We start from the raw sequence: 15,709 nt of genomic DNA, 5'->3' as shown, positions 1-15,709 counted from the left end.
ATTTTTCATTTTACAATTTGTTCGGTGGTCATAGAAACAAAAAACGAATCTTTAGAAAAACAAAATCTGTCGGTAAATAAAACATTAGGTGGTTAAGCCACTGTCAAGCGCACTAGCAAAACAAACAAAAAAAATGTTAATTTTAAAACTCGCAACGAAAAAGATGTGTTTTATTTTTATTTTTCAAAAATAGCCGTAGATGTGCTGATTTTCAAACTTAATACTTTTTACCAATTGTGGTTGCCACGAAAAGCACACAGAGGGATACATTTCACCCACATGTCCTAGCAAGGATCCTGACAACGTCCGTGAACATTTCTCCGCGTATACGCGTCTTCTCACAAATACAATACTTCTTGTCGTTTCTTTTTTCTCGACCTTTTGTCGTTTAGTGATTGAAAGAAAGAATCCTTAAAAAGCTTTATTTCCTCTGTTTATTCAAAGGAGAGAAATAAAGACGTTTTAGCCGAGAGAGAACTAAATAGTTCTTCCATATTCACTGAATTGAGAATATAAACAAATATATATATATATATTTTTTTTTTTTTTTTTGAGTCAATGTTGATTTTGATTGAAGTTTAATAATTTATTTGAAAAGTAATTGATTGTTCATTTCTTTTTGACATCAAATATCTTACACAAACAAGAGATTGTTCGGAAAGCCAATCGGAATAGAACCATCAACGTAATAAAATTTAATATGGAAAAATCTTAAAGTTCTAGTTAGAGAATCATAAATTATATTTTACATTCTAAGAAGGTAAGATAGTTGATTTTCAGTTAAAATTGACTTATATCAATATAATGTATACAAAAATACAATGAAACTGATTCAGCTAGGCAAACATTTCTGCATATCTTCTATCAAAATTTAGTTTCATGTGTCATGTGGTTTCCGACTTTACAATTCGGCTCTAAGTGGTTATAGAATAAAGATGCCCAAACTGTGACATGCTCTTCCCATCAAATTTATTATATTCATTTTCGGTAGAAAGAAAATAAAAGGAAAAGTCTTGTCAAATTTGTAAATTTCTTGGTTCTTTTTTGAAAGAAGAGCGTATGAAACCAGACACCTCCACGACATAAAAAATATATATATATATTAATACGCAGAAAGAACAGTGCATTTATTTTTTTAACAATAAAGAACAGTGCATAAAGGGCCAAAAAATGGTATAGAGAAGAGTGAGAAGAGAGCCAAGTATTTCAAGCTTTCTCTTTCTTCAAGAACTTGAGTGAGAGAGAAAAGAACTCAGATTCTTTCACGCGCTTTCGGATCCTTCCTCCCGACCCCTCTAAAGATCCACTCGGGTCGATCTGTTTTTATTTCCCTATCTACTTCTCCAGTTTCTCATTCATATCTTTGTTTTTTCATGACCAAAACATTACAAGATCAGTGCACAAAAAAAAAAAACATTACAAGATCCATGTAAGAAACCATCTTGTTAGTTAATTGTAATTTCTTATGCATCTGCTTCGAATTTACTTTCTCTGGAAAATTCTTGTCCATACAAAGATTGCATGTTAATCCTTGTTATACATAGTTTACATGTTTTTTTTAGGTTTTGTTTAATACTTCAGAATTTTCTTTTATTGTCTAAATATATTTATATAATTTTAAGGCTTATTTGTAGGCTACCAAACAATCACAAATCATTTTATTTTGTCCGTTGCAAACATTTCTCCGCTGAAATTCCTCACAGAAAATCACCTTAAAGAATATTTGGGGTATATTCTTGGAAATTTTCATTCTTTGGATCATTCTAGATTTCACGTATATCCATATTTGTTTTTCCATTTGTACTTATCTGATCATATGCAAGTTTATCGGCATAACGTTATATAAAGTTATACTAGTCTCTGATATGTTTTGGTTAATGAAACAGATCGAAGAACCGTAACCGTAAATGCTGAAAACAAGAACAAGATTTCATCAACAAGATGAAACAATGTCTCAGTCTGTAGATCCGCAAACCGATCTGGTCGGACACAACAACACCAAAGCGATCACTAACCCACTCACTCTGAGTCTCTTGATCGGTCTGAACAACAACAAGTGCATCTCTGATTCTGATATTCTCAGGAGCCCTAAATCTCCTCTAGAATTCAGGGTGTTGTCTAAAATGGCTGAGCCCTTCTTCCTCAGATCTCCTAGATCATCACTCACTGCTCATCTTAACTGTTGTTGTGTCCCTGCTAAAGTTGGGCTAAGCATTGTGGATTCTCTTGGTGATGATGGGGTTTTATCACCAGATGTCGTGTTTGGACCAGCCTTGAGGCTCAAGTTTTCTGAGATTAAAGACAAACATCCCAGTTTGTTTCCAGAAACCAAGTCCTTGGATGTCGAAAAGAAAAGATCTGGTGTTATTTTCGAGATCGGTGATGAGACCGAGCCAATCGGGTTAACAAACCGCTCCTTCTCTGAGGATGATTGTCCGAGAAAGGCCCGAGTTCTGTCTCAATCCAAGGCCATCGCAGAAGAGTACTTTCCAGGGATTGGTTCAGACAGTACTGCATCCTCATCTTGTCTATCTGAGGATGATATGGAGATGTCAGAGGACTACACTTGTATCATTGCGCATGGTCCTAACCCGAAGACCACTCATATTTATGGTGACCGAGTTTTAGAGTGTAACAAGAATGAGGCTATACACAAAGAGAAGCAATTTGAAACAGAGTTAGAATCCATGTTTCCCATGGATCACTTTCTCAGCGTGTGTAACTTCTGCAACAAGAAACTTGAAGTTGGCTACGACATATACATGTACAGGTGCGTGTTCCGTTACCAGTACTCTCTAGTACACCCAAAAATTGTACGAGGAAATGCTTTAGAGGTTTCGGAAAAAATCTAAACTTGTGATGTTTGTGTGGTGATTAACTGCAGAGGTGAGAAAGCGTTTTGCAGTGAGGAGTGCCGTTCAGAGGAGATGATGATGATAGACGAGGAGGAGGACCTGGAAGATTCGTGCTTAACTATGCACGAATCCTTAAAGAAGCTCTTCTGAACAAGAAGCGGCTAATAAGACGATGGCCGTGGGACGAGCTTTTATAGACCCGACCATTGTCTATTAACTACCTAAAAGACTTTATTATATATGTATTGAATAGTGTCATGCCAATGGTAGGTAACATTTGGCACTAATCTGGTTCATCCGTCCACAAAGAGCTGCGTTTATGCGCATCTATTAGCAGCTGCAGCAGCCACGGATGAATTGGGCGTCCTTCGCTTTATTTTTATTTTTTTGTATATTTAGTTTTTGGTTTTGGATATGGAAGTCTAAAAACATACTACTATAATCATAACCGACGCAATAAGCTTCGTAAAGAGAGTGTTGGTTGCAAGAAAGGGATTGTGTAACCACTTCATTTTCTTTTCTTGAGTCCTGTTTTGAAAGGTCTTTCTGTGGATGTCTGGCCTCATAAGTTTGTATGGAGATTTTAATTAACTAAGTAACATATCTATAATGATTAATTATATCTCTTGCTATCAGAATAAGAACATTTTCGGATATAATTCTTTTTTTTTTCTGTAATCATTTTTCCTTTACATAAAGTTTTCGTTGCCATTGCCAACAATCTAAGAATTGGCTTTTTAGGCCACCAAGAATAAAATCTCCAAGCAAACATCAATACTCTAATAATTATGATGACTGTCTATTTGGCGAATGAAAGCAAAGGACTTCCCTCTTAGAGAGATATTATATACAAATATAATGTTTAAACCCCGGGTAGGGGAAAATCCTCAGTATGATTAAAAAGTGAACAATTATTCTCCAATGAATTAGCTATAGCCCTATTCTAATCTTATTAAGAAGAAAAAGAGAATGCAAAAAATTTACCAGCACTAATCTTCTTCATCAGAAAATATTAATTTGGAAGCTTTTTGATAGATGCTTTACGATGAATAATACACAAAAGACGCATCTATTAATTACGAATTACCCTACACAGAATACATCCAAAAAGAACAGTAAAACGCACCAGGCAGATGGACATACAAAAAAACACTTAAGGCAGTCTATGTGGTCATCGGTCAGTAACAATGCTCTAAGCCATCAGAATTATCTCCATCGTCTTCAAGTGCATCTGCTTCACCCCATCCTCCTCTCCCCAAGGGCTGAAGAATGATGACCTTACCGTTACTTAACCCAACAGAGATCTGGCTCGGATGTGATGGATGAGCGGCTACAACAGCCGGATAAACCTTGACCCTGTCTCATTCCCAGTTTGATTAACATCATTTCTGACCGTTTTTAGTATCGAATATAAGAAACGTGGGGCAGGTAAGGAAAGTGTACCTGATGTTGCTAGGGATGGGTTGAGTAAAAGCAGTGAGATTGATTCGACATTTTATCAGAAATGTCATGGAGTCGAGAATTTTTATAGACTCGCTTCTAAAGCCAACACAGATGATCTCACCATCAGAAGAATATGTAGCAGAAGTAATTGCAGCTTCAGATTCATCAGGAACCCACTGCATAGCATTTTATGGGTTATAACCTTAGATGAAAGGGGATATCATTCTTGTAAGTATTTGCCTTTTACCTGCCTAAGGCAATCTAGAGTTGGAGCTGCGTGTCTACTTATCCACTTATCTTGGACAACGAGTAGCTCGATTTGATACGGGTCAAACTGGATTTGCGTTACCAGAGAGGACACATTGTTACGCCGGGTGCAAAAGTTTTGAATAGAGTCAATACTTGTTAGCTTTAGCCATCTTTTTGTGCTCCAAACACAGAGCTGGAGAAAACAAAAAAAAAAACAATTTAGGAAAATCCTGAAAACACCTAAAGTAAAGATGGCATGTACAAACCTTTCCATCTGCTCCTGATGAGACGAGGACATTAAAACAGCACGAAAATGCTAAGCAAGTTATTCTCTGATCATGGCCGTCCAACTTTTCTTTGATCTAACACATTTTACGGATTCATGTTAGTATATATATATATACTATGAAAACGGAGAGCTTTACCTTTCTTGAGGATAAGCAATGGATGAGGATAGAGCCATCATCAAGCCCAACGGCAAGTAAATCAACAGGAATAAATATAAAGTACGTAGCCGTAGGTTTAATAGGACTTCCAAAAGAAGCTACCCTCTGCAGTTTTTTATGCAACACAGTATCATTCGATGACACAAAAGGCAGGAGTTGAAAGCTTATAACAGTAGAATACAATGCTTATTACCTCAAAACTCTTCAAATCAAAAACAGCTATTTTTCCTCCTGAAGTAGAGAAAAGATAGGAGCCCTTGATCGCAAAGCAAGACGTTGAATCCTCAACAGAGGTGGCTATTTCGTTTTTCATAGTTTTCCCACTCATGGGTTGGTGTAATCGTGGCTTCGGAAATACATCTTCCTTCAATACTCGAGGAGTATGCTATATAAGTAGACAGTTTGAAAAAAAAATCAAGTAGATAGGGTAAGTAGCCAATGACATCAGAGAGCTAAAAATAAATATAGGAGAGACAAATTTGGCATCTGAGTTTAAACCTTGCAGAATTCATTTTGGCCAGTCGACCACGTCCAGAGTTTATGTGTGGCGTCATCTGCCAAAGCCAGAATGTAATCTCCACAAGGGGAATATGTCAAGCATGCAATCTAGCAAAACCAAATAATTATACCAATGTGATCCCAGTGGTTGAAGATATAAAGGAAAATTTTGACTACATGCATCAACAAACAGCATCGCTATTCAACAGATCATTTTTCTCTAAACAAAGTAAAAAGGTTCTTTTAGTTTTCCTTGTATAGATGAATAAAAGGTGAGAATGAAAGTCTTATAAGATTCTGGAGAAAGTAGCCATTACATACCCTTTCACCTGACCAATAATTAGGAAGAACCAGTGAACTGCACTCGGATGGATGATTGATTTCCTTAAGTTTGCAGTTACCAACCTTCGTTCTGTTCAATTCGTTTTTTAAAGAGGATGGTTCGCTACAAAGGTACGGTACTACTGGGATATCTTCCAGAGACTTAGAATTGCTGCATGAATGAGGTCTCCACCAGTCCATACTGCATGAGGTGAAGAGAATCAAGACTAGAAGAAACCAATGAAAAGAATAGAAAGCAACCCATTTTTGGGCAGCCTTACGTCTGCTTCATCAGTGTTAAGAGTCTTGATTTTGCCATCTTAGGAAAGCTGAGTTTATCTTTCAGTGCTGGATTCTTCTTGGCTAGCATGCCAACAGACGCAAGTAATTTTGTCTTTTGCGACGTGTTATCAAGAGATCCAGATGGGGTAGTAGCCTCCCTACAGTAGGAAAAAAATATTCATCAGAGTGAAAACTAAGTCTAGGATTGCTCAAGCATCTTTTACAAGGAAATAACAAACGAACCATTTCAGCTTCTGAAGTTCAAGAAACATGGCCTTTGAGTATATATTAGCGTGTTTGTCTGTAAAAGCTGCCAGGTATTCTTCAGCCTTTCCCATTTCACCCAGCTTCATCACTTCAGCCAGATAATTTACGTTGAAGAAGACTTTTGTTTCTTGCTCAAATCTTCGGAAAGAAAAACTTGTCAACAAATAATAAATATATTATCCAGAATCGCATATCTTTCCAGATGTTTTTTACCTATGCAAAGTGTTCTTGTACTTTGCTTCATGGAGAAATTGAAGGATTAAGCGAATGAGATCTTCCTACAAGAAACGCACTGATCAGAAACAAAAGACTAATATACATTGCATTTTAAATCTCAACATAACTTCGAAAAAAAAAGCTGATAAGAAAAATAAGAGCAAAATTTCCACCTTGGAACCTCCCATTCTCACATTAGAATTAGGACAAATGAGGGAGACAAGGGACAGCAGTGCAGATTTATTCAAATTCGGAAAAACAAGTTTGACACATAAAGAAGGATTGCTTTCTGCTAGTTTGCGGAGATCAACACACAAACTAGCTCTAACCAATGCTTTGTCCACGCTCCCAGTTTTCTCAGGAATTCTATAACCAAAGCAACCACCCAAAAAAAAAAAAGAAAACTCAATGAGATCTGCATATTAAGGAATATTGTTACAGGGCTACTTAAAATATAATAATCCTTGCCTTAAATCGTCTACAGCAATCACCTCAACCAAATCCTCAAAGCCATCATCTTTGAAAACAGGAATCCGTCTCAGATCGTTGGAGAAAATGTTCGCAGATTCAGAGCCACCACTTCTGCAGAACACAGCTAAAGAAGAATAAGAAAACATACATGACAAAAAAAAAAAAAACAAAGTCTTCCAATCATTTTAAGCAAATTACAAGAAAACCTACTAATCACCATGAAATTGAAGTCATTAGCTGAAAAAAACAAAGTCATTAGCTAACCTATCAGGTGCTTCAGAAAACTTGCACTTGTACAAGTCAAAGAACATCTTCCTTGAGAATGTATTAGTATGGGGACTAGTGAATGCTGAAAGGTAGTCCTCCGCGTCTTTCCACTTACCATTGGTGATAAAACCAGAAAAGTAGCTATAATCAAAGAAAGCCCCTGAATCCTGCTCCAGTCTATAACACACAGTGATAAGAAGATCAAACTCTGTAACGGTAAACGAGAGAGAGAGAGAGAGAGAGAGAGGGAGACCGTACAAGTGTAAGCTTTTCTCATAGCCCTCTTCGTGAAGGAACTGTAAGATGAGGAAGATGAGATTCTTTCGATTCGTCTCGTCTAAAATCATCGTTGAATCACCCATACCAAACAAACAAGCATTGAATTTGCAAATCTCAGCTCCAGAGGAGATCTAGAGATAGAGCGCACGAAACGGCAAATAGAGAATCGCAGTTCCCAATTGTCTCGAGATCGGAGACGGATGAACAGTTTGCAAGTCAGCAAAAGCCTTGTCGTCGTCTTAGTTTACTCCGCTGATGGAATGGAGTTCACTTCAGTTTTAGGGAAGCAATGAAAGAAGCCGAAATTAGGGGCTCTGATCAGTGCACCTACTTATCATCATCACAATGACATATACGGTCAAAGGCAAGGAAAACGACTTTTTTCAGTTTACATCCTCGGATTGCATTTTTCAAACAAGACACATCACATAAACTAAACTAGATCTAGTTGGTTAAGAGAAACTAAACTCGATCTAGTTGGTTAATAGGGAACTAGAGATTGACCCACATATAGATGTTATTTTTAGAGAAATACACCATTTTTTTTTGTTTGTGAAAAGTGAAAACTACTCTTTTCCATATGTTATAAGACGTTATTGTCCTGATTTTTGTTAAAAACTAAAATTTGTTTATTTTTGGTGATTTTCGTGACCAATCTTGATTATATTTATCATCTGTAGATGCGGTTCTTTCTTAATTAAATTAGAAATAAAATATGTTTAAACGGATTTAAGATTTTAATTGAATCGGTTAAAAATGAGAGGTTTTTAAAAAATGGGCATACTATTTTTATCAAAGATTTAAGAATATATTTTCCATATAGAAGATATTAAGAATATATTTTCCTTGGAAAGTTATCTAAAGTTAGCCACAAAAACTATTAGTATAAGTAGATAAACGTGCCTTGGGTTAAACACCACCTCAAAAGAATGAGTGTAAGCATAAGGGTTTTAGTGAGTGATCAAAAAACATAAGGACTTGGGGTGACGAGGAGTTCATGGGTTAGTTTGATCTTTGATCATGTTAGGCTAATGTTTCTGTTTGAGTGTGACATATTAGTCGATTCAAAAGGAAATTAATAACACTTTTTCTCACAAACATGAATAAAGGTGAAAGCATACCGTAAGGAAGGGTCGCCGAGACTAACACTGACGAACTCACTGTGTGATAGAAAGTGGGTTTTAGAAAAGACAAGATCTGGAAATAAGATAGATATAACCTGCAAAAGAGAAAGGAGACAACCTGCCTAGATTAAGCTGTCCAAATCCACGAAGCGTAATCAGGACCGGCTTACACCATGGGGCAAGGGGACATGGGCTCAAACTTTTTTCCCCATTATGTCAACAGAGATTCGATTTTTAGAAAAAAAAAAGTATAAAAGGCCCAAAAAATTCAAATTAGTTACATATGTATGTAAAAAAAATATTAAAATTTATTTTGCCCAAAGGCCCATAGACTCATTGGGCCGGCCCTGAGCGTAATTGAAAGACTCCACACCATTTGCAAAATGGAGAAGATACTTGAAACCAGAAAACCACCTTTTGTGCGACTGCAGCTCCTCAACCAAACCATAAAAAGACGCTCTTCTTTTTTTTACATCCATAAAGACACTATTGAGTTTATAATTTTTTTGTCATCCTCATGGTTAACAAAGAAAATGAGTTTGTCCTTTTCTCTGTATTTATTTGATCAACCGGGATGGTTTAAATACAAATATAAAGTTGACTTGTCCGAATAGAAATTGTCGGTGAAATTGTTATACAACAAGAGTTCTTCTCTCCTTCTATTTTATTCTGTGGATTAGAGATATTACTCCATCCTTCCAAACTAAAATTCGAATTCTCTGTTTCGATTTGGATATTGATTCAATGGGAAAACCAACGGGGAAGAAGAAGAATCCCGATACTCCTCCGACGGATTCTTCCGGTCGCGGTGGTGGCGGAGGAGGAAACAAATCAGGAAAAAGCTTGGTTCGTTCGGCCTCCAAGGCGGACGAAGACATGACGATCTTCATCAACCGAGCATTAGAGCTGAAAGAAGAAGGAAACAAGCTATTCCAGAGACGTGACACGGAAGGCGCCATGTTAAGGTACGATAAAGCCGTCAAACTTTTACCTAGAGATCACGGAGACGACGTTGCTTACCTTCGAACGTGCATGGCCTCTTGTTACATGCAAATGGGATTAGGAGAGTATCCCAACGCCATTAACGAATGCAATCTCGCTCTCGAGGCTTCTCCTAAGCACACCAAGGCTTTGTTGAAACGCGCTCGGTGTTACGAGGCGCTGAATAAGATGGATTTCGCGTTTAGGGATTCGCGTCTTGTTCTGAGTATGGAGCCTGAGAATGTTTCTGCTAATGAGATCTTTGAGAGGGTCAAGAAGGTTTTGGTGGCCAAAGGGATCGATTTGGTGGAGTTGGAGAAGAGTTTCCTCCACGTGGAGCCTGTTGGCGCTGCTAGGCTAAGGAAGATTGTCAAGGAGAGGTTGAGGAAGAAGAAGAGGAAGACGGAGAGGAAAAGCATCGAGGATGCCGCCAAAATTGAAGATGATAAGAAGTTAGAGGATAAGGTTGTGGTTGAGGAGAAGAAGGTAAATGCTGAAAAAGATGTTGAAGGGAAAAGCAACCAAGGTATTGTTGAGAGTTCAAAAGTTGAAGATGGAGATGGAGATAGCAGGAGGAAGAAACTAGAGGAGGAGAAGAAAGCTACTAGTCCTGTCATGGATAAAGAGGTCATTGCTTCAGAGATTGACCCAAAGGTGACTAGGACGGTGAAGCTGGTTCATGGAGATGATATACGCTGGGCGCAATTGCCGTTGGATTCTTGCGTTAGACTTGTGAGAGACGTTATCAAAGATCGGTACCCTTCTCTCAAGGGTTTCTTGATCAAGTATAGAGACCAAGAGGGTGATTTGGTTACCATTACCACGACGGATGAGCTCAGACTGGCTGCTTCCACGAGGGAGAAACTCGGCTCTTTTAGATTATATGTAACTGAAGTTAGCCCCAATCAAGAACCGACTTATGAAGGTAGTATGAACAATGAGGAATCAACCGGTAAGTTTGCTAAGGGATCGAGTAGTGTTGCTGATAATGGAAGTGTTGGAGAGTGTGTGGAATCTGAGAAAGCATCTGCTGGGCTTGATCATTGGATTTTCCAGTTTGCGCAATTGTTCAAGAACCATGTGGGGTTTGATTCTGATTCTTACTTGGACCTTCATAACCTTGGGATGAAGCTTTATACAGAAGGGATGGAAGATACCGTCACTGGGGAAGACGCGCAAGAACTCTTTGATATTGCTGCTGATAAGTTCCAAGAAATGGCTGCACTTGCCTTGTTTAACTGGGGGAACATTCATATGTCTAAGGCAAGAAGACAGATCTATTTTCCCGAGGACGGCTCGAGAGAAACTATACTAGAGAAGGTCGAGGCAGGATTTGAATGGGCAACGAAGGAGTACAACAAAGCTGCAGAAAAATACGAGGAAGCGGTTCAAGTTAAATATGATTTCTACGAAGCTTATCTTGCACTCGGGCAACAACAGTTTGAGCAGGCTAAGCTTTGCTGGTATCATGCGCTTGGCAACAAGATAGATGTAGATAGCGAGGCTTCTCAGGATGTATTAAAGCTCTATAACAAAGCTGAGGAGAGTATGGAAAAGGGTATGCAAATTTGGGAAGAGATGGAAGAACGCCGTCTAAATGGAATTTCCAACTTTGATCAACATAAAGAAATGCTTCAGAAGCTGGGTTTGGATGGGATGTTTTGTGAAACGTCCGATGAAGAAAACACAGAGAAAACAGCTAATATGAGCTCTCAGATTAACCTGTTGTGGGGTTCTTTACTATATGAACGGTCTATTGTTGAATATAAGCTTGGCCTACCTACTTGGGATGAATGCATGGAGGTTGCAGTGGAGAAATTCGAACTAGCTGGAGCTTCAGCAACCGATATAGCTGTCATGGTAAAGAACCATTGCTCAAATGAGAATGCACTTGAAGGTAATTAAACTTATAGATGTATAATAAACTCTAGCAGATTTACTTACATATATATATATATATATATAAGTATAACGATCAAACAAGAAATGCAGGTATGGGATTCAAGATCGATGAGATTGTACAAGCTTGGAATGAGATGTATGATGCCAAAAGATGGCAGATCGGTGTCCCATCTTTCCGGCTAGAACCTTTGTTCCGGAGACGGTCACCAAAACTGCATGATATTTTAGAGAATGTATTTTCAGGGCCTCAGTGATGAAAACCCTCATCATATATACAGACCGCACATATCATCAGTTGGCATCAGTTTTGATGTTTTCACTAGGTAAACATCTCATTTTCGCTTCACTTAACCCTTAATATGGTAATGTTTTGGTTGAGTGCTACTTTGATGACGCAAAAAGATGTGAGTTGTCTGGTAATATTTCGTGTAACAGGCTATGAATTTCTGTAAAGTATTAGATTCAAATTTGTAACATGTATGCCTTGAGATTAGTGATATATTATAATGAAATGGTGATATTGCTTAAATAATCTGTGGTTCATAGTGTCTGAAGAAAACTAATCTCTTCATGATCTGTTTCAACGATGTATTGTTATTGCAGGTATTGCTATTTACTCGGAGTTGTATGCAATTTTTCTTTCTTTTTGTTTGGTTTGTCAGCTTTTTGGAAGCAATTTTTTTTTTCTCTTGGCGGGTATGGCCGTGAAGAAAATGCGTGATGACTTTTGTCCAGTTTGGGTTCCAATTTTTTTTTCCTTTTCATTTTGGTGGGTCTGTAATTATATCATTGTTTTGTAAATTTTTTTATTGATTGTTTGGAATTGTTTGTGTATATCTGTGATGGTTTTATATATTGTTTGGAATCCATATTATTTGTCAAACCGCTGATCTATTATTCAAGATTGAAGTGGTCTGGAAAACCATATCGAAATAGAACAACCAATATAATAAAACTCTCGATGATGAAATCATCTTGCTATCTTAACTAATGAATCTGACGAAACATTTTGAGAACGGAGAAGATAAATAATCTAGAAATCATTAAATTTAGCATTTAGTCTTGACAGCTTCTTCAATTCCGTAGAAAGTTTGACCATGCTCTAGGATTTTGAATCATTGTGATTAGTTCCTTGAAGTCGGTGCCAAAAACTTAACATGTCGATATTTGCAACATACACTCTATTTAAATATTTATATTAATTTATACAATTGGATCGATTTCTTTCGGATATTTTTTCGTTTTTGGGGTTTTCGGATTATCCGTTTGGGTACGAACACTCTACAAAATTCATTGAGGTAATTTTTATAATTTGAATCGAGTACGAACTGGGTTTTTCGGTTCGGATTCGGTTTGAATTTCCATATTACGGATTTTACGCCTGGCCCTAGTCAAACTAATGTGTTAATGAGTCAATAATAGATGGCCCCATAGTTTTTAGAATGAGCACGTTAAGATTATAATATAACTATCGTATGTGTACATGTACTGTACTACCTACCAGGTTCGTTTAATATTACTCTAAAGAATACTAAACATTGCAGCATGTTTTTTGTGCTGAAATTTGACTTTTTTATTCTGCTGAAAAAGAATCTTGTTATTTGTTCTTTGTGTGACCTTTTTATAAATGCCTTGACCGGGATGAGATCTGCCCACGACAAACAAACTGTATTCATAACTAAAAGAAGAACCAAAAGGCAGATAATCGATGGCGACCAACGGTAATGACAACTGCAATGCAAACGACAGTGTTTGGCAGTTCCGAGGAAACGGTGCGACGAGTGATGCAGCAGCGGTAACATTGAGAAAACTCGTCTTTGGAATGTTTAAGAACTGCAACTTCAATAATGGAAAGACCATTTTGCCCTCCACGACTCATAGCTTCAAGACTTGCCCTGAAGCGGAAGAAGCTGTAGCTGCAGCCGTCCGCTCCGGCATGGCCAACTCATATGCACCTAGCCCTGGAATTTTCAACGCTAGAAGGTTTGATCTAAAAATTCATTGTTTTATCAAAAACCCAAAAATAAAAATCTCTATTAGTAGGAATCCCAGAAGATTATCAATAACTTAATTAGTATTTTAATACAATATATTTTTTTTATTGAATTAAATTTTAGTTTATAATAAAAGTTAAAATCAGTCACAAAGAAATTAATGATATAAAGTTTTTTGATGAATATCTCTCATATTTTTCTCATGAAATTTTCATATTTTCATTGCTGATATATTTTCTAAAAAACTTTTAACAGAGGTGCTCGTAAGGTGACATTTCGAGTGATTAAATTGTATTTTTGTTTTTCTCAGAGCGGTGGCAGATTATCTAAATTGCGAGCTTCCTACTAAGCTAAGACCGGAGGATGTGTATATCACGGGCGGATGCAACCAAGCGATTGAGATCGTAATAGATTCTCTCGCAAGCAATCCAGCAGGCAACATTCTGCTTCCTAATCCAGGATATCCTCACTATGATGCTCGCGCTATTTACAGCGGCGTCGAGGTTCGCAAATACGATCTCCTCCCGGAAAGAGATTTTGAGATTGATCTGGATGCCCTCGAGGCTGCGGCCGATAAGAATACCGTCGCACTTGTCCTCATCAACCCCAACAATCCATGTGGAAACGTCTACACCTACGATCATCTTAAGAAGGTATATATATATATATAGTCTCTTTCATATTAGCCTTTATTATATTTGTGATATGTATAATATTTTATTAGTATACGAACTAACAGGTTTTTTTATTGATCGATCTTTAGGTTGCGGAGATGGCTAAAAAACTCGGTATAGTGGTTATATCCGACGAAGTATACGATAAGGTTGTATATGGAGACAGGCCCTTTGTTCCAATGGGCACATTTGCATCGATAGCTCCGGTGATCACGCTCGGATCCATATCCAAAGGATGGGTTGTACCTGGCTGGAGAATCGGCTGGATGGCCATGAACGATTCTAATCGCATTCTTAAAAATGCAGGGGTTAGTCAATTTCCTTTAACTGATTTCTTAATTAAAAGGAGTTTGTACACGTATAAAGAGTATATATAATATAACTATAACCAGCAATTTAATTAGATGATTTGTGGACATTCATTAGAAAGTATATTTGATGTTTTTGGCCTTTTGCTTACACAGGTAGTTGAATCAATCGAGGATTGTCTTGATCTAACTCCACAGCCTTCATTTCTTCTTCAGGTTTGTAGTCCCTGGCTATCAATTAAGATATCGACTCTTATCATAGAGTTTCGGTTTTCTAATAAACATTTCTAAATGATTTTTATACTTCTTTATTGATTTAATTTGATAGGAAGCACTTCCTGAAATATTGGAGAAAACACCCAAGGAGTACTTCGCCAAGAAGAATAAAGCTATGAAACGCAATGTAGAGCTTTCATTTGAGAGGCTACGGGACATCCCTTGTCTTTTTTGCCCCAAGAAACCTGAATCTTGTTCTTACTTATGGGTATTTTCTTTGATTTTAACTCATTATTACAGAACATAAACTCATAATCTACATTTATATGGACCATAACTTTATAAATGATTTATTTTGCAGTTAAGGCTTGACACATCAGTGTTAGCTAATATAGAAAATGATCTCGATTTTTGTACGAAGCTGGTCAGTGAAGAGAGTCTAGTCCTTGTACCAGGTATTGATCTCTTTTAGAAACATATATATATATATATCTTCATCCATATGCATTTGGTTTCAGATACTTAAGCTTATTGATCTTTAATCAACGTTTGTGTTTTTGTTTATTTATATTTTTATATTTTTGGGGACTTTTGTAGGAGTGGCTTTAGGAGCAAAGAATTGGGTGAGGATCTCGATCGGCACTGAAGAATCAGAGTTAGCGGAAACATTCGACAGATTAAAAAGTTTCTACAGTCGTCATGCCATTTCCAAAGAAACTATCAAATCCCATGTTGATACCGTTAATCAGATAGTTGTCGCTGTCGTCTGATTGTAGTCATCTTATTCTAAAAGTCCATTATAATTGCAATTTATCACAATATGTCTCCTGGTGGTAATGAAATAAAGATTTAAAAAAATACATGAATGTTTTGTTGGGTCAATTATTTAAGTCAATGTAATTCAAAATTATTGTTA

At 37.1% G+C, this 15,709-nt stretch overlaps 4 protein-coding genes across 7 annotated transcripts; 3 read left to right on the top strand and 1 right to left on the bottom strand.

Moving 5' to 3' along the window:
- Positions 1-933: 933 nt before the first annotated feature.
- LOC103858365 (FCS-Like Zinc finger 11) lies at positions 934-3,472 on the top strand. 2 transcript variants are annotated; one of them, XM_009135710.3, is made up of 3 exons: positions 934-1,429; positions 1,887-2,770; positions 2,885-3,472. In XM_009135710.3, the coding sequence occupies exons 2-3, from the start codon at positions 1,908-1,910 to the stop codon at positions 3,003-3,005; spliced, it is 984 nt and encodes a 327-aa protein (XP_009133958.1). In that variant the 5' UTR covers positions 934-1,429; positions 1,887-1,907; the 3' UTR covers positions 3,006-3,472. The 2 variants fall into 2 exon arrangements, with proteins under 2 accessions (XP_009133958.1, XP_009133959.1); XM_009135711.3 differs by lacking the exon at positions 934-1,429 and adding an exon at positions 1,481-1,728.
- A 355-nt stretch (positions 3,473-3,827) lies between these two features.
- Positions 3,828-9,026, bottom strand: LOC103858364 (topless-related protein 4). Of its 2 annotated transcripts, none has more exons than XM_009135709.3 (15): positions 7,574-9,026; positions 7,313-7,492; positions 7,046-7,172; positions 6,751-6,943; positions 6,575-6,639; positions 6,338-6,499; positions 6,094-6,252; positions 5,813-6,014; positions 5,492-5,599; positions 5,187-5,378; positions 4,973-5,098; positions 4,814-4,909; positions 4,546-4,740; positions 4,299-4,474; positions 3,828-4,211 (listed from the first exon to the last, which is right to left on the bottom strand). In XM_009135709.3, exons 1-15 carry the CDS (start codon positions 7,590-7,592, stop codon positions 4,034-4,036), a joined length of 2,178 nt encoding a protein of 725 aa, XP_009133957.1. In that variant the 5' UTR covers positions 7,593-9,026; the 3' UTR covers positions 3,828-4,033. The 2 variants fall into 2 exon arrangements, with proteins under 2 accessions (XP_009133957.1, XP_009133956.1); XM_009135708.3 differs by having other exon boundaries at positions 7,046-7,159; positions 7,574-9,024.
- A 187-nt stretch (positions 9,027-9,213) lies between these two features.
- LOC103858363 (protein PHOX1) lies at positions 9,214-12,468 on the top strand. Of its 2 annotated transcripts, XR_004456230.1 has the most exons (3): positions 9,215-11,596; positions 11,692-11,924; positions 12,205-12,468. XR_004456230.1 is itself a non-coding variant. In XM_033287528.1 (2 exons), exons 1-2 carry the CDS (start codon positions 9,463-9,465, stop codon positions 11,853-11,855), a joined length of 2,298 nt encoding a protein of 765 aa, XP_033143419.1. In that variant the 5' UTR covers positions 9,214-9,462; the 3' UTR covers positions 11,856-12,468. The 2 variants fall into 2 exon arrangements, 1 of the variants encoding a protein (XP_033143419.1); XM_033287528.1 differs by having other exon boundaries at positions 9,214-11,596; positions 11,692-12,468.
- Positions 12,469-12,724: 256 nt separating this feature from the next.
- Positions 12,725-15,709, top strand: LOC103858362 (probable aminotransferase TAT3). Its single transcript, XM_009135705.3, has 7 exons — positions 12,725-13,584; positions 13,906-14,248; positions 14,359-14,577; positions 14,734-14,793; positions 14,906-15,061; positions 15,155-15,248; positions 15,391-15,709. The coding sequence occupies exons 1-7, from the start codon at positions 13,310-13,312 to the stop codon at positions 15,561-15,563; spliced, it is 1,320 nt and encodes a 439-aa protein (XP_009133953.1). The 5' UTR covers positions 12,725-13,309; the 3' UTR covers positions 15,564-15,709.

The sequence above is a fragment of the Brassica rapa genome, chromosome A03 (genome assembly GCF_000309985.2).
Source record: "Brassica rapa cultivar Chiifu-401-42 chromosome A03, CAAS_Brap_v3.01, whole genome shotgun sequence".
NCBI classification, from domain to species: Eukaryota; Viridiplantae; Streptophyta; class Magnoliopsida; order Brassicales; family Brassicaceae; genus Brassica; species Brassica rapa.
Note: the sequence above shows the minus strand (reverse complement) of the source record. Positions and strands in the feature narration are given on the sequence as shown.